The sequence below is a fragment of the Lepidochelys kempii genome, chromosome 21, assembly GCF_965140285.1.
Source record: "Lepidochelys kempii isolate rLepKem1 chromosome 21, rLepKem1.hap1, whole genome shotgun sequence".
Lineage (NCBI taxonomy): Eukaryota > Metazoa > Chordata > Testudines > Cheloniidae > Lepidochelys > Lepidochelys kempii.
In genome coordinates, this window is record NC_136400.1 from 9,740,334 (window position 1) to 9,759,079 (window position 18,746).

Below are 18,746 nucleotides of genomic sequence, written 5' to 3' on the forward strand. Positions count from 1 at the left end.
AGATGATTTTTCAAGGGCCCTTCCAGTCCTACACGTCTATGATTAGGGCCCTTAATTGTCCTGACCAGTGACAGAGGACTGTACATTCCCAAGCCCTTTCTAGTTAACCCTCACAACCCCAGGGGAGGTCGTCAAGTGGCATTAGCCCCATTTTATAGGTGGGGAAATGGAGGCCTGGAGACGGGCGGCGACTCGCCCACGGTGCAACTGGACCAGCTTGGCGTGCCTGTTTTCCAGACCCCTGGGCTAATCACTTCTCCCCACCGCCCGCCCATGAGACCCCCCCCCCCCAAACCAAACCAGCAGGACCTGCCAGTGATGCCCCCAGAGCTGTCACTGGCCTCGGGGCTGCGCCTGAGTGCCCCCCCCCACGGGGGAGCCCTGCACCGTCGCCACGCAAGCTCCTAGGCACCAGTGGCTGGATTCCTGCAGATCGCAGCTGTTGCTTTAGTCCTGTGCCCCCCCAGGGGAAACAGGCGCCGCGAGCCTTGCCGCATCCCGGGAGCTGCGGTGTCCCAACCCCAGCGGCCGCCAGCTCGCTGGACCCCTCCCTTCCCCTTTGTCCCGCTCGCGGCTGGGATGCTGCACCCCGGGGCGCTGGGCTGGGAGAGGGGAGGAAGCGCCCGCGCGGCTGGTCCTCACCCAATTCCTCCTCCCGTCTCTGCACCGGAGCTTTGCAGCGCTCAGAGCGGGGCCGATGCGGCTGGAGCTGCCGCTGCGCGCTAGTTCATGCTCCCCGGCTTCCCTGCCTGCTTCTGCGCCGGCTTCCTCGCCCTAGGAAAGCGGTGGGGGGGGGGGGGGGGGCGAACCGATTGCATGCGAAAGGAAGGAGTGGAGAAAACGAATCGACCATAGATGCAAATCGGGAGACCGCTTCAGCTCCCTCTAGAGGCTCCTTCTCGCCCAAAGCTGCTCACTGGGTCCTTCCAGAGCTCCTTCCACCGTGGCTGGGTGCTGGGGCCATGCGGATTTCAGACACGGGAAGGGGGCTGAATCAGCCACTATGCTCACAGGAACCTTTCTGGGAAATAGCTTTCTTCAGGGAAAAGCAAACACAACAGTATCATAGAATATCAGCGTTGGAAGGGACCTCCGGAGATCATCTAGTCCACCCCCCCTGCTCAAAGCAGGCCCAATCCCCGATTTTTTTTGCCCCAGATCCCTAAATGGCCCCCTCAAGGATTGAACTGGCAACTCTGGGTTTAGCAGGCCAATGCTCAAACCAGGGAGCTATCCCTCCCATGCATCAAAAGAGGAGAAGCAATTCTTCTGCTCTACTCCGCACTGATAAGGCCTCCGTTGGAGTATCCAGGTCTGGGCACCACATTTCTGGAAGGATGTGGACAAAGGGAGAAAGTTCAGAGGAGAGCGTCAAAAACGATTAAAGGTCTAGAAAACATGACCTACGAGGAAAGAGCGAAAAAATGGGGGTTGTTTGGTTTGGAGAGGAGAAGTCTGAGGGGAGGGACATGATAACCGTTTTCAAGTATGTAAAAGGTTGTTCCAAGGAGGAGGGTGAAAAATTGTTCTCATTTATCTCTGAGGATAGGACAACAAGCAATGGTCTTAAATTGCAGCAAGGGAGGTTTAGGTTGGACATTAGGAAAAAGTACTTCCTGTCAGGGTGGTTTAGCACTGGAACAAATTGCCTAGGGAGATGGTGGATTCTCTGCAATTGGAGTTTTTTAAGAGCAGGTTAGAGCAGGGGTTCTCTGAGTCAGGACCCAAAATTGGGTCGTGACCCCATTTTAATGGGGTGGACAGGGCCAGTATTGGACTTGCTGGGACCCAGGGCTGAAGCTGAAACCCAAGCTCCACCCCCACCCAGGGTGGCGAGGCTTGGTCTGCACCCTCCCACCCCCAAGGTCATGTAATAAGTTCGTTGTCAGAAGGGGGTCGCCGTGCAATGAAGTTTGGGTTAGACAAACACCTGTCAGGAGTGGTCTAGTTATTACTTAGGCTATGTCTACACATGCGCCACATGGGATGAAGATGCTCTATGCCAACGGGAGAGCTCTCCCGTCAGGATGAAGAAACCACTTCCACGAACGGCAGAAGCTATGGTGGCTGGAGAAGATCTCCTGCCAACATAGCACTGTGCGCAAGAGTGCTTATGTCAGTGTAATTTATGTCACTCGGGGGTGGTTTATTCACACCCCTGAGTGACATAAATTATGCCAACATAGGCTGTAATGTAGACATGGCCTAAATCCTGCCTTGAGTGCAGGGGGCTGGGTTAGATAACCTATTGAGTCATTCCAGTCCTACACTTCGGTGATTCCTATGGTGGCTCTGCATGGGCTTCCTGGGACCCTGGGTGTGAGAGTGTGCTAAGTGGACAAGAATTCAAGGGACTGGAGGGAGGTGAGAAGACAATACCAGTGAAAGAGTGTCCCCAGTTGTGGATGCGGAGGAGGTAGAGAAAAGAGGAGCAAAGAGTAGGGGAGTTAAAATCTTGGAGGGTGAGTTTGCTGTGAACCTGAGGAATATCAGGAAGCTGTTGGAAGGGACAGAGTTTGGGGAGTGTTATGGTTGCTAGACTTTTTCCCACTATATATTCATAGGCACCTAGCTGAACAGGGCCCGGATCATGGCTGGGGCCTCTAGGTCAGTGGTTCTCAACCAGGGGTACATGCATACCCCTTCCAGGGGGTACATCGACTCATCCAGATATTTACCTAGTTTTACAACAGGCTGCATAGACAGCACTAGTGAGATCAGTACAAACTAAAATTTCATACAGACAATGATTTGTTTATACTGCTCTATACACTATACACTGAAATGTAAGCACAATATTTATATTCCAAATGATTTGTTTTATAATGATATGGTAAAAATGAGAAAGGCAGCAATTTTTCAGTACTAGCGTGCTGTGACACTTCTGTATTTTTATGTCTGATTTTGTAAACAAGTAGTTTTTAAATGAAGTGAAACCTGAGGGTACGCAAGACAACTCAGACTCTCGAAAGGGATACTGCAGTCTGGAAAGGTTCAGAGTCACTGTTTTAGGTGCTACCTCAATACAAAGAGCTAGTAGCTAAAAGCCTGTACAGTGGCTGTGACAGATAGGGCAACTTCCTGAAATAACTTGGGGAGACCATATTGTATTAAGTGTATGAGCAGTTTATGTATCATGGTAGATTCATGCATGACTGTAGCTGTGTGGTGCACGGGTGTAATTCAAAAGGTCAAAATGGCTATGAACTTAAAAACTGGGTGGTAACGGATCGTGGAGACCAGGGATGATTGAACGTGGGGATATTCTAAGCAAAAAGGGCTCTCAGCCATGCTTGTAGCTGCTTCCCGCGCTTCTCACTGACCCAACAGACGTTTGAGGCTTCAGCTTGACACACAGAGCAACATTCCTAGAATCTTATACAGATAAAGGAAATAAATGGGGGGCAAAACGAGAATAATAAGTCACTTCGGGGGAGATTTCCACCCGCAATAGGGGCTAGATCTTCACCCAGAAGCTCCCTTTTGTTACACTAAATTGCCAGATATTTTTGGTTCCTAAATGAGCACTGAGCTCTTTTGAAAATTCTAGCCATATGGGCTGGTGGGGGGGGGGGGAAGTAAATTAATAAAATCTCGCCTAGCCCTTCTAGTGACACAGCAATGTCACTAGGGATTTCGCTGTCCATTTTACATGGACAGCGCTCGGATGAACAGTGACAAATAATAATAACTGATTCCTGTATATTATTATTGTTTATTACAGTCACACCAAGGAACCCCAGTCATGGCCCAGGACGCCATTGTGCTAGGTGCTGTACAGACACAGAACAAAAAGACGGTCCCTGCCCTTACAATCTAAGCGATAGAATAGTCGTTATTGATAGATTATCTGCATCCCTTCCCTCCCCCGTGGAACTAGAACTCCTGGGAGTTTCTGAACTGTTGGAGGGAGGGGGGGGGGAGTTTCAATTTGAATCCTTGGTTCTAAACTGTTGAGAAACCTCAGCCCGGCTGTCCGGGTGACCTCACCAGATCCCCTCCCGTGGCGGCCGAGAGAGATGGATCCTCTGACCGTTGCCCCTGTTTCCAGCAGGCCCTCGGTGCTCCAGCTTGTTAGGAACCTCTTTGGGCTCAGGCAGAGCGCACAGGAGGGCCCAGACACCAGAGCAGACGCACAAGAGCGGAGTAATGTTGGGGACCGAGAAGAAAACAGCTCCCTGGTGCCTGCTGGGGCTGAGTCTGAGACCAGCCAGCCAGTGGGCAAAGAGCTAACTGGCGACCACCCGACCGATGAGCCCCATGGAGATGCAACAGGCGACCTCATAGGGGAGCTCCATGGCGAGCTGAAGGATATCAGTCTTGGGGGCACCCCTTCCAGCCGTGGCAGGAGATCCCCTCCGACGCCAGACCACAGGGGCATGGAGATGGGAGACCCTGGTGACTGGGCCTTGTCAGACCTCTCCGAGAGCGGGAGCTGCATTGGCGCCAGTGTGGACGAGGAGGAGAAGCAGAGCATGGGAAGTGGAGCAACAGGGGAGGCATGCGGGCAGCGCCCTGGGACAGGAGATGTGGGAGGAGCATCTGCTGAGAGATGGCCCTTGGGGAGGTAAGGCATTGATGACACAGACGGCTGATGGGAAGTAGGGAGCAGGGATGGGGCTGCAAATCACATAGGAGTGAATGAAAGACTCGGAAGCACTACGGGCAAAGTGTAACTCCAGCGGCGTGAGTGGACTGAATCCAACCCCTGCTGTTTGTGATTAGTCATAAGAATATTCAGGGTCAGGGGGAGGCAGCTTTGCCGTGCTATTTCCTGAGCACTGGTGCAATGTAACAGCGTTGTCTTCGCGTGCTGTTGATTTAACTTTTCAGTGAGCTCACTTTCTATTTCCTGGTTTCGAAGGTTTGAGTGCAGCTGACCTTAACGTTCTGGAAAGGCACAAGGCAGCTCCAAGCAATCTTATTTCTGCATTAACAAGTTTGTCGTCCGTGGCTCGGTCTAGCTAATGGCAGATCTGAGTTTTAGGCCTGTTTTTTTTTTTGCTCTTAAAACGGCCCATTAACGCTGTTGCTGCTCTGCTAGTGTGCACTGGCTGCTGGTGTTTGATCACTCTGCTGTCCAGACCTGCTCTGAACACGCTATGCTAGCAACTCCACTGTCACTATCACCATAGCAAGGGGGAGAGATGGTAAGATAAATACCAGTCTGGACACAGCCTTATAGAAGACGCACTCATTGCTCAGTTACAATCCTATGTTTCTCTTGTGTGGCTGTCCTTAATCCAGTTCAGGGGCTGGAAACAAGGAGGAGAACTTGTATCAACTGATCAGCCGGCTCTTCGTGGGCCACCAGAACCTGCTCCTTGGGCCACAGAAGAGTTGCGAGAGATTCTGCTCTAGGCCTATGAGCTTCCCAGCAATTCCAGCCTGGGGGAAGCTACGATTCAAACTACAGGCGTCTCCTCTCACTAGTAACATGATACATCTGCAAATGGGTGTGGCTGGAGTGTGTGGGGGGGCGGGGGGGGGGGAGAGGTATCAAGGATGCCAGGAAATGGGTTTGAAAGTGTTAAGTGTGAAGCGGGGAGAGGTACTAAGACCACTGGGAGATGGTGTTGACAGCTGAAGGTAATTAAGAGCATCAGATCTTTGAGATCCCATCTCTTATGTATCGACTGTGAAGGGGGATCCAAGTACAATGCAATGCTCTGCTGACGTGGGGAAGGCACGGTTTGGTCGTGCAGGGCGATGCGACTGAATTGTGCTGGAGCTCAGCAGCGTCCAAGGTCGCTGCATGATTCAGGAACTTGGTGCTAATGCTGCTTGGACTAACCTTCATTGCAAGACTGAGCTATCTCTTTTAACCGCCTCAGATCAGAGATCCCACGCACCCTGGCCCTGATTCTCCATTGCCCTGGCTTTGCAGAGTCCTGTATGCCAGTGCAAGGAGGGTGGCAGATGCTCCCAGATCAGAATGGCAGTGTTTTATACCCACTGTGGACTGGTGTAAATGGTGGGGTGCAGGACTGTGGAGAATAAGGGTCCCTGATTGTCACGATGCACAAGTGACCTTAGAGCTGATGTGGAAAAATGTTGCCCTGCAAAAAGCAGCCTGCACAACAACTGAGAACTAAGACCCAGGTCTACACTTGAAAAGGTTTACTGGTGTAGCTACACTGACGAATGCTCCTAGTGTAGACGCAGTTCACACTAGTAAAGGATTAGGGCTTTTGCCAGTATAGAAAAGACACCAAAAAAATCACACCCCTACCCACCATTTCCCCTCCTATGCTGGACCCCAGTGGCTTGGAGACAGGAGACTCCAGTGGTTTTGTCAACACTGCTGTGAGCCAGTGGGAGCCAGCAAAAATTTCTAGTGTAGACCTGGCCGAACTCATCCGTGGAGCTGTAAAACCATCAGAAATGGACTTCTTTCTTTGCTTTTTTATTATTGTTGCAAGGAATGAATTATCTCCCAGTGGCCAGTGGAGTTGTTTCCTTTTGGACCATTTGCTCTAACCATACCTACAGCAAAAGTAATATTTTTAGCTTCCTTATTTAACCAGTATCCCTTTCTGGAGCAATTCGCCCACATTTCCGCTGACCTTTCTTTTCCTTCCATCTTGTTGTGACAGTTCAAAGTGGAGAGCTTTCAAATCAATGCCAAATGACTGGGCTGGGGGGTGGGGGGGGAATTCCATATAAATAAGTCATCTTGCTATTACTGAATGTTTCATGAGCGCCCACCATTTCTCTGGCTGCTCCCTTCTTGTACAGCAGCTCAGCTCGATTGGCCTTCCGCCTCCCCTGCAGAACTCTGGGGCAGTTCTGAATTCTGAAGGCGGCCATATTTCAATGGGAATCCCTGGTTCCAAACTGTTGAGAAACCCCAGCCCAGCTGTCAGGGTGACCTCACCAGATCCCCTCCTGTGGCGGCCAAGAGAGATGGATCCTCTGACCGTTGCCCCTGTTTCCAGCAGGCCCTCGGTGCTCCAGCTTGTTAGGAACCTCTTTGGGCTCAGGCAGAGTGCACAGGAGGACCCAGAAACCAGAGCAGACACACAAGAGAGAGGGGACGTCAGGGACCGAGAAGAAGACAGCTCCCTGGTGCCCGCTGGGGCTGAGTCTGAGACCAGCCAGCCAGTGGGCAAAGAGCTAACTGGCGACCACCCGACCGATGAGCCCCATGGAGATGCAACAGGCGACCGCATGGGGGAGATCCTTGGAGAACTGAAGAATAGCAGTCTTGGGGGCACCCCTTCCAGCCGTGGCAGGAGATCCCCTCCTACGCTGGACCACAGTGGCATGGAGATGGGAGATGCCGGTGGCTTTGTCAACGCTGCTGTGGGCAAAGATAAAACAGCCCAGGATCCGTGCAACAGAATCTCTGGCAGGGAAGCAGAGAGGGTGGGAGAAGCTTCTGGTGACACAGGAACATGGGAAAAGTAAGTTTGGTTGTTAGCGACACAAGGCCAGATCCTGGCCTCACTGAGATAGGTGGCCAAACTCCCAGTCCCCCTCCCACACAGATCTGGGACAAGCATTCAGCCTTTAGATAGTGGAGAGGGTTGTGGGTTGTCTCAGAGTAAATATGAATTTGTTGTGGGCCCATATAGACAACGGGAACCTGTCAGATCCTGGGCAATGGTCTTTTTGTAGGGGGCCACTAGTTTGGGTTTTACTGAAGATCACTAAGCAAGCAGCATCTTATTTGCTCTTTACTGTTGCATTTAAGTGAGCCTCTTTGTCTCTGTTGTCAGGCCCTGTCACCCACAGCTGTAGCTGGGCTATACATCCTGGGATGTACAGTCACCGGGCCCCACTCCTGACCTTGTAAGTGAAAGGGCCGGGTTCTGCTTCCAGCTATGCCAGCGTAAATGTGGAGGAGATCCAGTGTAAATGTGGAGGAACTCCAGTGGAAATCTGGACTAACGCCACTGAGGTCCATGGAGTTGCTTTGCACTTAACCTGGTGTACATGAGCGATCAGCATTGTGGCCCCTTCCAGTCCTCGGCCTCTTTAGGTCAAGTCCGTCAACAAGTGGGACAATCAGTGCCAGTTGTGCTGGTGTTTTAAATGTGATTCCGCCTCTTCGCTTTGAACTGGGCGAAGGCCTTGTTCTCGTGGTTGGAGTGAGTGAGCGAGCGTGTGGTCACTTGAGTGCCATCCTGTTCATGAGCACCCAGCCACGCGTAACTGTGTTCTGGGTTCAGGGCTGGGATCTCACAGGTTCCGCGTGCTGACAACGAAGGAATCACACCAACTGCAGGACCCCTGGCACTGACCGCCCAGGACTTCTGTGCCAAGGAAGAGAGAGAGCACCTCCTGAAAGGTGAGGAATGGTAGAGAGGCTGTAGATAAAGGGAATCCCTCCTGATCCATTTGGGAATTACATCTCTTGAGAATTGTCAGGTATTCTGGTAGGTAGATGAGGTTTCCAAATACCTCGGTCTAGTCCTTCACATCCATGCTGATCCCTGAATCTTGAGAACTCAATTACTGTAGGCACTCTGTGCTGTATTGGGAAAGTCTCTGGGCTCGGTCCAATGGACATGGAGAGCAGGTCTCAGCATTGGGGAGGAGAAGCCACTGTGGATGGGTCAAAAGCAGAATAGAAGCCCTTTCCGTAGCCATGAAGAGTCCAGCTGAGAAATGACACTTTGATCCAAGTGCATTTATGTTCCTTATCACCACAGTATGTGACCACCCTTTATAACCCATTTTAGTTCATTTTATATGCTGTCATCTGTTTAAATACCAGGGGCTGAGTTCTCTACTGGCCTAACACCATTCACTTCACTGGAGATATGCCAACAAAGGGGTTGGCCCTTGATCATATAATGTATCTGGGACATGTATTACCCTTCCATATGGGATGTACGATGAGACCGCTCAGAGGATTCACTGCTTTATTTGTGGGGTTTTGTAAACAGAGGATCTAAATGGAGGATCTCCGAAGGCAGAGCTGTCTCCATGGAACAAACTCATCAACATGTACAAGCAGAGATGGAAGCTTCCTGTTCCTAAGGTTGGTTATATAATACAGAGCAGTGGGCTAAACTAACGGTGAGGTACTTTCACTTTTACTTTACAAGCAGGGATAAGCGCTCACCCGTTCGGAAAAGGAACTGTAAAAAGGACAGCCTGGGGCTCTCCTTTATTCCCTCGTGCTGGTCCCAGATATCGTTTGCTCTGCTTCCAAATCAAATCAGTGATTTTTACATTATATTTTTGCGACTGCTAATGCTGTAAACCCAACTGGGATCAGAAAATCCTGCTGGGTCCTCTCTGCCTCTTTCATCCTTGCCCCTAATCGAGATTCTGCAGTCAGGGCCTAGCAAGATTTCTAGATTATGCCCCTGAAGTTCCTGCTAGAGATGACCTAAAGCCGCTGCTGGGTTAGGTAACTGCAAGCTGAGTGGTCCTGACAACACAGCTGGCCTCCCTGATTGCAATACGGAGGTGCCTTGGAGGCACTTAGAGCTGGGAAGGATGAAAAAATGAATGCTAAAACCTAAGTAGTGCAGTGTAGTGGTTAGAGCAGGGAACTGGTATTCAGGGCCTTTGGGTTCTATTCCCAGATCTGCTACTGACCCTCTGTGACCATAGTCAGTTAACTTCTCAAGGCATCTGTAAGATAAGGATACATATCACCTGACAGAGGTGTGCTGTGAGGCTTAATTCGCCTATCGAGTCCTTTGGACGAAAGGAGGTAATGTCTGCAAAAGTCATTTTGCCTTCTTTGACAATCCCATTGAAAAGGCACCTGCAATTTCCTAATTAACATTCCAGCCAGTGCAAGAGGAGACACAATGACTCAATCTGACCCTTCTCCGAGGCCTTCAGTTCAAAGGGTGGCCAAATTCATAGCACTGGATGCTGTACAGTTCCCACTGTCCGGCATTACCTCTGTTAAATGTCATAGCAAGGCAGTTTGAGTGACACCAAAAAGGGTTCTGAGATGGAGGCAAGTGGTTCGGTCTCACACAGATAGACTATAAATGGGTCCAACCGAGCCCCATTTCTCTACTGCAAGGAGTGCTACATTTGACCCTCCAGGCCCCACTCTTACTCAGACACTCAAATATGCACTTCTCTGTCTGGCTAGATTTCTAGGTGCTATCTGTCTTCAGCACTTATACGGCCCCTTTATCATAGTATCTGGGCACCTTGCAGCACCTCTGAAAGGCAGAGCAATGCTACTACCCCCTTTTTATAGATGGGGAACTGAGGCACAGAGAGACTAAGTGACTTGGCCAAGGTCATAGAGGAAGTCTGTAGCAGAGCAGGGACTTAAACCCAGGTCTTCTCAATCCTGGGCCAGTCCTCTAGACACTGGGCCATCCTTTCTTTGCTGCTGCCTTCCTCGATACTGTCTGCAGTACAATATGTTTGTTCAGCCAAGAGACTTTGTCACTTTAAAGCTGACCCAGGAACTGGTAGAGCTGCAGGAAGTGAACTCAGGGTAGCTGAGGAGTTAGCAACTCAATAAAGCAGTTGTGTATGAGCGTTTCTCTGCCTAGGTGTGGAAATGTCATAGCATTTGGGTGCAAGACAATGAAGAAGTCAGGCCCCATCTCTGCTGCAATGTGGGTTGTATTAAGACACCATCTTCAAGAAATGATCTGTTGGCCAGTGACACACAACATGGACAGGGGCAAGGTTTTTAAAATGGTGCAGGGAAACTGTCCTAGATCAAAGGATTTTTGTTAGATTTCCCCTGCCCATGTCAGCCAGCAGAACCACCTTACGGTATCTGAAGCTGTTTGACAAACTGGGGGAGGTAGGAATGTCCAGTGATGAGAACAGGGGACTGGGAGTCAGAAGACTTGGCTCTGAGCTCTGTCACTGGCGCTGTGTGTGACCCTGGGCAATTTGTTCCCCCCCCACCCCATCTGTGCCTCAGTTTCCCCATCTGTAACAGGGACAATATCATATTCTACAAGATAAAATCTGTTGAGATCCTTTGATAGAAATCTTGATATAGAAGGACAATGTGTTTCAAGGTCAGCTTCTGAAAATAGTTTCCCGACTTGATTCAAACTGCAGTGTCGAAAGTGCCTTGATGCAAGTCCCTTTTCTCTATTCTCATCTGTCCTCAACCTCCATTTTCCTGCACTTCCATCTCCAGGAACACCCAGTGCAGCTGGAAATGGAAGAGGGAGCCACTCTGAATCTAACTGTTTATGAATTTGCAACACCCGAGCCTCATCTCATCTCTTCAGAATCCTCCGGTACTGCCCTGATCTATAGGTGAGATCCACCACGCTCTTCGACAAAGAAAGGAAGCATACACACAACCCCAATCAGACACGGTCCAAATTCTGTCTAGTTTCACAAAGCCGAACTGTATTTAAGAATTTTTTCAGGACAAGCGATGCAGTTACCAGTGCAGTTGAAAGAAAAGGAGGACTTGTGGCACCTTAGAGACTAACCAATTTATTTGAGCATGAGCTTTCGTGAGCTACAGCTCACTTCATCGGATGCAGTTAGTTGAGAGAATGTGCTGAACTGGAAGCCGAAGCGTGGTCATACTTTCTCTGACCACTAGGTGGCACCGTGTGACTTAAAAAACCAAACCCAGAGATGGGCTGAAAATGTCTTCAGTACAGCTGAGTGGTATGAACAGGGTCCCTTAGAGAGGGGGAAATTGATCTCCAAACCCACATGGGCCAAATCATCTATTTCCCAAAATAGACTGAATAAATATTTCCCCATGTACATTAGTGAATAAGCTATCCTGGTGTTCAAATACACTGAATACAAGACAGTATAATAGAAAACATTGTGATGCTGTCCTGGCTAGCTGCTTCGAATTTATTGGCAACAACAGGGCTAAAGGAAAATCACAAACTGAGAGCAGCAGGGATCCTGACCCACTCTTGAGCAGTTCCCATTCCATCCAATAGAGGGCAGCAGTTTACACACACACACACACACACTCACAGGCACACACTTGTCTCTATGGGAAGCAACCTAGAGGTAAATATGTGAATGTTTCTGCACAGCTTCCTGTATCACTGAGCTATACTAAAACCACTGATCTCATACCGTGGGCCGCACATTAACCGTGAGCTTGTACTTTGGGGCTGGAAATGCCTCTTTGTTCTGTGTCTGTACAGCACCTAGCACAATGGGGCCCTGGTTCACGATTGGGACTCTAGGTGCTGCCGCAGTACAAATAATAAATACAAATAATTAAGATGTTATTGCAAAAAAGCCAGTGCTTTACCGGGCTGCACATATATAATTCCCCTTTAGCATCAGCCTTGGTCAGACCATAGGTATTTCTGTCCTGTGCAGGTGCTTCTTGATAAGGATTCATTTCAGACAATGGGTGAGGCAGAATATACTCTAGCTCACTCTCCTATAACTGCATCTGCAGGAGGAAAGGTCGGTTTGTGTTAGTCAAGTCACATGCTCTGACTTGATGATACACAGGGCGTTCATACAGTTAGTAAGAAGGTGCCATTTTTTAAAGTCACTGATGACAAGTGCTTTAAGAGGAGTCCAGGTGTACTTCATTCCCAGCTCTCCGGCTCTGAAATGAACTGGTCGCTCTCAGACATCCAAAATGTATAAACCATGACCTCATGCACATCCTGGCATTCTAAGCAGAGGCCAAGAAATAAGTGGGTCAGAGAGAGCAAAATCCCTTTTTGTCCATGGTGGGGATCTCAAAGCTGAAGTTATTATTGCTGTGCTGTATCTAGGCTCTGGATGAAGAGAGGAAATCAGTCTCCAGGCCCAGCACTTTTCACTTACACTAAATTTGCCTAATCAGTTAAAAACACAACAGACCCAGGCCTCCCTCTTATAATAGCTGCGGTACGGTGTGCTACATTAGTCAAGGGATCTCTTTGCCCATGTCCAGAGAATCCAGCCGAAGCCAGGCTGTGCTTTTCAAGCATTTGGAGAGCATCGCTGTTACCTGGTTAGAACAAAAGAATTTACAAATATGTTTTGTGATATTCTGTTGTACAAACAAGGGAACAAAGAGGGGGTGCCTGCTGCCACGTGGAGCTATTGTGTGGCAGCTAAAGCCATGTACGTTCCAAGTGTCCAAGTCCTATAGAAGTTCTTTGTACAGCCACACAACACCTGGGGATGGAAAAGGCCTGCTGATCATTTATCCATCTCCTTTCCCCTCACCTCCCAGTGCAAGATTGTTTGCTATAGTCCATTCCCCAGGGCTTTTGTGTGTCTGTTTGGAAATGTGCCAGGTATCGGTCTCCCACCCCTTCCCTTGGAGGTTGAATCCAACATCTAATGGAGCTTCCTTTAAATCAAGCTAAATCATGAACGGCTACATCTTTGTGGGCTGAGAAGGGTGAAGTATGGGAACCACGTAAACCTGCTGCCTAGACTCCTGCAGACACACAGAGTTCTGTCTCCTCCACATGGGCAGCCACTGGGGAGAGGTCCTACAGGCCTGTAATGTGGGAATCTCTTTGTTGGGCTAACGACCCATTAGCTCCTGAGGGCTCTTGCTGATGCAGGAGAGGTAGTTAGTTCAACTGCTCTCAGGCTGTGGGACAGTCTGACCTTACTGTTTAATAGGTGTATTGTCTGTGAAGTGTTGTTTTATCTATGACCATTATCAGAAAGCTGGTGCATGCTCAGACACTGACTAGGGAGCTTGTTTCTGGGTCTGCTAGCTGGCAGTAAGATTAGAAAGTCTGAAGGTGTAGAATGGGCTTGGGACTTACCCACTTTTCAATGGAGGAGAAACATACTGGTGCACAGACAGTGGGCCCAGTTCTGTTCTGAGTCACAGCAGTGCACATCCAGAGTCACTCGCTGGGCTGCAGGGGAGAGATTCTGGTTCTCACTGCTCAGGATCAGAATTTGGCTCTGTGCCACTTCTATTCAGCGCGTTCAATATCTGTCACGTTTATTGCTGGAGGCAGCATGTTCTAATGACTGTGACAGGGGATGGAGTCAGGACTCCTGGGTTCTAGTCCCAGCTCTGCCACTGAGTCGCTCTCTTTTAACCTCGTCCGTAAACTGGGGATAATATTTAGTTTGCAGAGGATTTATGGGGCTTCATCCACTAAGTGTTTGGACGATGCTAGATTAGTGCAAAGTATTATTCCTAGTTTCTTGAGCACGTGCGGGGTAAATTCCAGTGATTGTCTCTCCTGATGAACTTATTTCTCCAATCCAGGTTTCCCGATGACAGAGCTGGGGAAACTGTTGGCCACTTTGGGAGAGCCCAGGGAGACCTGAGGACCAATGGACTGGAAGCTGCTGAAGCAGACTGAGGTCAGTCAGGAACAGAAGAGCAGTCTGGACTGGGCCACCGAGTTGCAGCCCCCAGGAGCGCTGTGAGATTGGGCACTGGTGCCCTGCACGTTCCCTTTTCTTACGGGGCTGCTGTTTGTCGATCCAAGTTACACTCTGGTGGTAAACGGCTCCTCTGTACGGGGTGTTTTGAGTGTTCAAAATGCCAGTCCCACGCCTAGATCTCCGAGGCTGGGTCTGCACTGCAGATTGCTGGCAGCGGGGTGTAAGTTATGTGTGGCTCCAGGCCACGGTGAACAGTAGGCTGCGTCCGCATGGTGGGGTGTCACTATGTGCCTCAGTGAAAGGCTCCGGCAGAGGCGAGACAGTGGGAAAAGGCTCCTTTCCCCTCTTCCTCCCCGCTGCCAGAGCCTTTCCCCACTGCTGGAGCCTTTTCCTGCAGGAGGGGGAGACTCCAGCAGCAGGGAGGCAGGGGGACGCTACGCTGCTAAAGATAGCGGTATAGATGGGGGAGGCGCTGCTTGGCTTGCAGAGGGCCGCGTAGGGTACGTACCGTCTTTACTCACCTAAGCTGCACCTCACCGTCTACACCGCTGTTGAGAGCCATGCTGGGGAGCTGCTGGGGTGTGTACTCTACATGCTGCCATAAACTGTGTGCAGGGTAGACACACCCATAGAGTTTAGGGGTGGAAGAGACCATTAGATCATCTAGTCTGACCTCTTCAGGCCATTGTATTGCACCAGTTCCCCGGGGAAGCCCCAAAACTTGGGTTAAACTAAAGCATTTCAGTCGTCAGCAGACGACATTGTTGCATGCCACAGGGCAGAGGAGAGGCGAGAGCGAAGGCGGGGGATTGGTTAGGTGGGATATGCCCAGATGGCCTGTGCTCTTCTGGTTACATCAGCTGACGAGGCGGCAGGACTCCTGGGTTCTATTCCTGCCTCTGCTGCTGTTGACTGTGTGACCAAGGCTGAGTCCCGATGGCCAAGGCTTTTGAAAGAAGGGGACCTCAAGTTAGGCTCTAAGTCTATATTTAGGCACCCAAGTAGATGAGCTGATTTTCAATGGTGCTGAACGCCCTGCAGCTCCCACTGAAGCTCCCATAGGAGCTCAGCACTTTGAAAATCAGGCCACTTATTTAGGTGACTAAACGTTGGACTCAGGAGCCTAAGTTTAGGCCTCAACCACCTGTGCCTCAGTTTCCCCATTTCTCCAATGGAATGTATAACAGTTGTTCTTCTCAGGCATGTTGCTGGAATTAGTGCAGTGTTTATAAAATGCCTAGAGATTCTGGGAGGAAGTTCAGCATGCTATAAAATCATTGGTGAAAGAAACCGCCAGTCCCTAGGAGGAGGAAGAGTGGTGACTTTTCAAACATTAGTCTTAAAAAAACGGTACTGTGCTTGTGGTTCCATATCACTCCCATTGCCCGAGTCCAGCGCTGGGGCAAGGCCGGAGCCAGTAGGGATCAGCAAGCTCCCTTATAAAGCGCGGACAAATGGAAGCAAGGACAAAGCTACTTGCTCCCTACCCCACGTGGGAAGAGCCCATCTGGAATGCAGCAAAGCATAGCGCAGCCCTCCGCGAAGCAGCTGGGCTCCTGTGCCCACTCCCCGGCCCTGGGCAGGTGGGTGGGTGTGGAATTCTTTGCAGGATTTTGTTTCTCGCTCGATCAAAGTGCAATTGTTTGTCTTTTCTCTGGTAGCTGCGTGGGGGGGGTGGGGGGAGGGGAAGCACCCAATTATCATTTTAAAAACCTCGTGTGGAGGCGGCTGCTTTGCCTTGTCTCATGCAGAACGTGGCATGTAGGGGTTTTTTCCCCGCACACGAGCCTGGACGCGGCTGGCTCTCTGTGTGATGGGCGGGCAGCGGCAGTTTGTATAAGAGGTTGTGATGGCACCTGGGGACTTACTGCTAAGGACGATTATAGCTTCTTCTGCCCCTCCCCTGCCCCAGCCAATCAATGCTCTTCCTCCCCTCCTCCGAACTGTGTTCCCAGGGTGTGGGTGTGATCCTGACCCTGTGCACAGCCGCAGCGCCTGTCCTCTGAGGCTCTTGGAGGGCTCCGCACGCAGTAATTAAGCCAGCGACGTGGATAGGTGTGATCTTCATTTGCAGATGGTAAACTGAGGCACAGAGGTTAAGGGCTGGATTTCCAGGGGCCCGGAAGCCAACAGGGACCCGCCGGTGTTGGCATCTCTGAAACTGAGGCCATATAGCAACTACGGCAACAAACTGAGTCAGTGGGACTAGAACCCAGAGTCCTTCCGCACCCATTCTCACTGTCAAGGGCGGAGCCGGGGGCAAGCGCAGGAGGGGACGAGCGTGAGCACCAGACCAGCCAGAGGGAGAGGAACCCTTGGGCCTCATCGATACTAGTAACTGTAGGGCCCATTTTTCAGCACTGGTGCTAGCAGCGGGACAAGCCAGTGAAGTCCAGGCTCCGCGCCCTTTTCCAGCCCCGGCCTCAGGGCCCCGTGCTGGGAATGCCTGAGCCCAGTCTACACTGACACTCGTGCCCCTGCTCGTAACAGCTTCTGAGGTGAAATGGCAACGAATGGAAAGGGACGTGAAGAGCCATGGGGAAGGGGAGCAACTCTTCAGCTGGGGGCTGGAGCGAGCCGGAGCCAGTGAGGTTTGGGGAGCCGGTGCACACGGCTGGACGTGCAGAGGAGAAGGCTCTTGCACCTGTGATGCCATGATTGTGGGAGGGGAGCGTGGAGGCCATTGGCGGGTGAGCAGAAGGGGAAGGGGAGAGACTCCAGATTCATAGACTTCCAGGCCAGAAGGGACCAGTATGAACATCTTGGCTGACCTCCGAGAACCTACTTCAGTAGAGACTGACCATCCCTCTTCCATACACATGAGACTGGCCCTCGGAGCAGGATTCACTTCTCAGTTCCCTTGTGTGCCAGGAGCTGGTGGGATTGGGCAGCAGGCAGTGATATTGATCAGACAGCTCTGCATTCGCCAGTGTGATTCGGTAACACGCTTTCTCTCTGCCCTGGCCAGAGCCTGCTCCTAGAAGAGATGGGACAGCGGCCCCAAGAACAAGCTTATGTTTTGATCACAGTGAGTCTGCAGATGAAGATGAAGAAAGAAGATTGAGACCAGTTCTTTGGTCCCCACCAAGCTGGTGTCTGGGACAAAGCTTGTTAGCTGCAAGCTTGTTCCTGTTCCCTCTTTCAGTGTCTATGCCTCCCCCCTTTGAATGTTTATCCCCTTGCCTAGGCTGGCATCCACTGTATTTTTAGAGTAAGTGTTTTACGTTGATTGATTGTTCTCAGTTCCCCCTAAGATCACAGACTCCTCCCCCCTTATTAAATGGAGTTCTGTGTTGAATTAATTTCCTTCTTGATTTTGGGTTTTTTGTTGTAGTTGTTGCTGCTGGTTCTTTGTATACTCCGTGTTCAAAAAATCATTTAGAAAATTGCAGGGAGCATAAAGATGGACAAATCTCTCCTGCCTTCCCCCACTCGTGGCCGAGTTTAGAGAGGAGAATAATCTATTGTTAGGTTACCTAGTCCACTTCCTCACCAAAGCAGGATTGACTAGGGATACAGAGCATCTTCCATTCATTTGGGGAAGGGAAAGAGAGGGAACCCCTCTGTTTGCTTTGGGGAATCTCCCCCGATTGCAGAGTGAGAAATGAGATCTCCTCTTCCCTGGCTCTGTCGCTCACTGGAGAGAGAGGAATCCCACCTCCTCCATTTGCTGATGGGTAGCCTGGGTATTAGGGGATGACAGAAACCCATCCCTCTTGTTACGGGGACCCCCGGCTCTGTGCTGGTGTGGAGTCACTGCACCATCAGCAGTGTGCCACAATTGCCTGTCAGACACCCTTACACACAGGCACTGCGTCAAATGGTGGCCACAAACCCCGAGCCTGGGAGGTGGCGGCTGACCTCGCTTCATCCTGCACTTCCACCCCATGTTTGACCAGCGCTGGGCGCTTCAACCAGCGACCTCGGGGAAGTGTTCTCCGAACTCTGCCTTGGCCTCAATGAGGACATTGGGCCAATCCCCGGCTCTTCCGGACAGGCTGTGTGAGCTGAGCTGCAGCAGCGGCTGGCAGCCCAAGGCCCAGGCTAATCTGGGAATTCTATGACAGGAAGCACACGCCCAGCCAACCTGCCAGAAGACAAAGCCTGCAATATACAAATCAGCTCCCAGGGGTGTTCCTGTGCAGAGCTGCGGCTATTTTTGACTGTTTCCCAGCCCTAATGCCATGCTGGTTTAGTTCCAGGGGCTCCATGGAGGCTAGGGTACGAAGCAACCATGCACCTGCTTTTGCCACGTAGCTGTGGATGCAGGACTGTTGTGCTCCAGTATGGACAAGGCACCCAGATGGCTCTCCATTTCTATCAATTCCTGCCCCTAAAACAGGGTCCCATATATTCTATGATGCTGCTGAATTTCCCACAGACACCTTCCCTCACCGCAGAATCGTGCTCCACCATCTAAACTTTCAGTGGTTTCAAAATATCTTACCTAGTTGTTGGGGCCACAACGTACCTTCTAAACCTGTATGTAATTCCTG

The 18,746-nt window shown here is 50.7% G+C and overlaps 2 protein-coding genes across 4 annotated transcripts in view; one reads left to right on the forward strand and one right to left on the reverse strand.

Moving 5' to 3' along the window:
• BAK1 (BCL2 antagonist/killer 1) overlaps positions 1–787 on the reverse strand; it is a 35,376-nt gene extending 34,589 nt beyond the window's left edge. For all 3 annotated transcript variants that reach the window (XR_012155856.2, XM_073320300.2, XM_073320298.2), the window contains exon 1: positions 643–787. The gene's annotated coding sequence lies outside the window, so the exon portion shown is untranslated. The remainder of the gene's footprint in view (positions 1–642) is intronic.
• Positions 788–4,019: 3,232 nt separating this feature from the next.
• LOC140901488 (uncharacterized) lies at positions 4,020–17,505 on the forward strand. The gene is made up of 7 exons (XM_078849848.1): positions 4,020–4,567; positions 6,942–7,406; positions 8,175–8,293; positions 8,895–8,989; positions 11,093–11,214; positions 14,129–14,226; positions 17,219–17,505. Exons 1-6 carry the CDS (start codon positions 4,020–4,022, stop codon positions 14,223–14,225), a joined length of 1,446 nt encoding a protein of 481 aa, XP_078705974.1. The 3' UTR covers position 14,226; positions 17,219–17,505.
• The last annotated feature ends 1,241 nt before the right edge of the window (positions 17,506–18,746 follow it).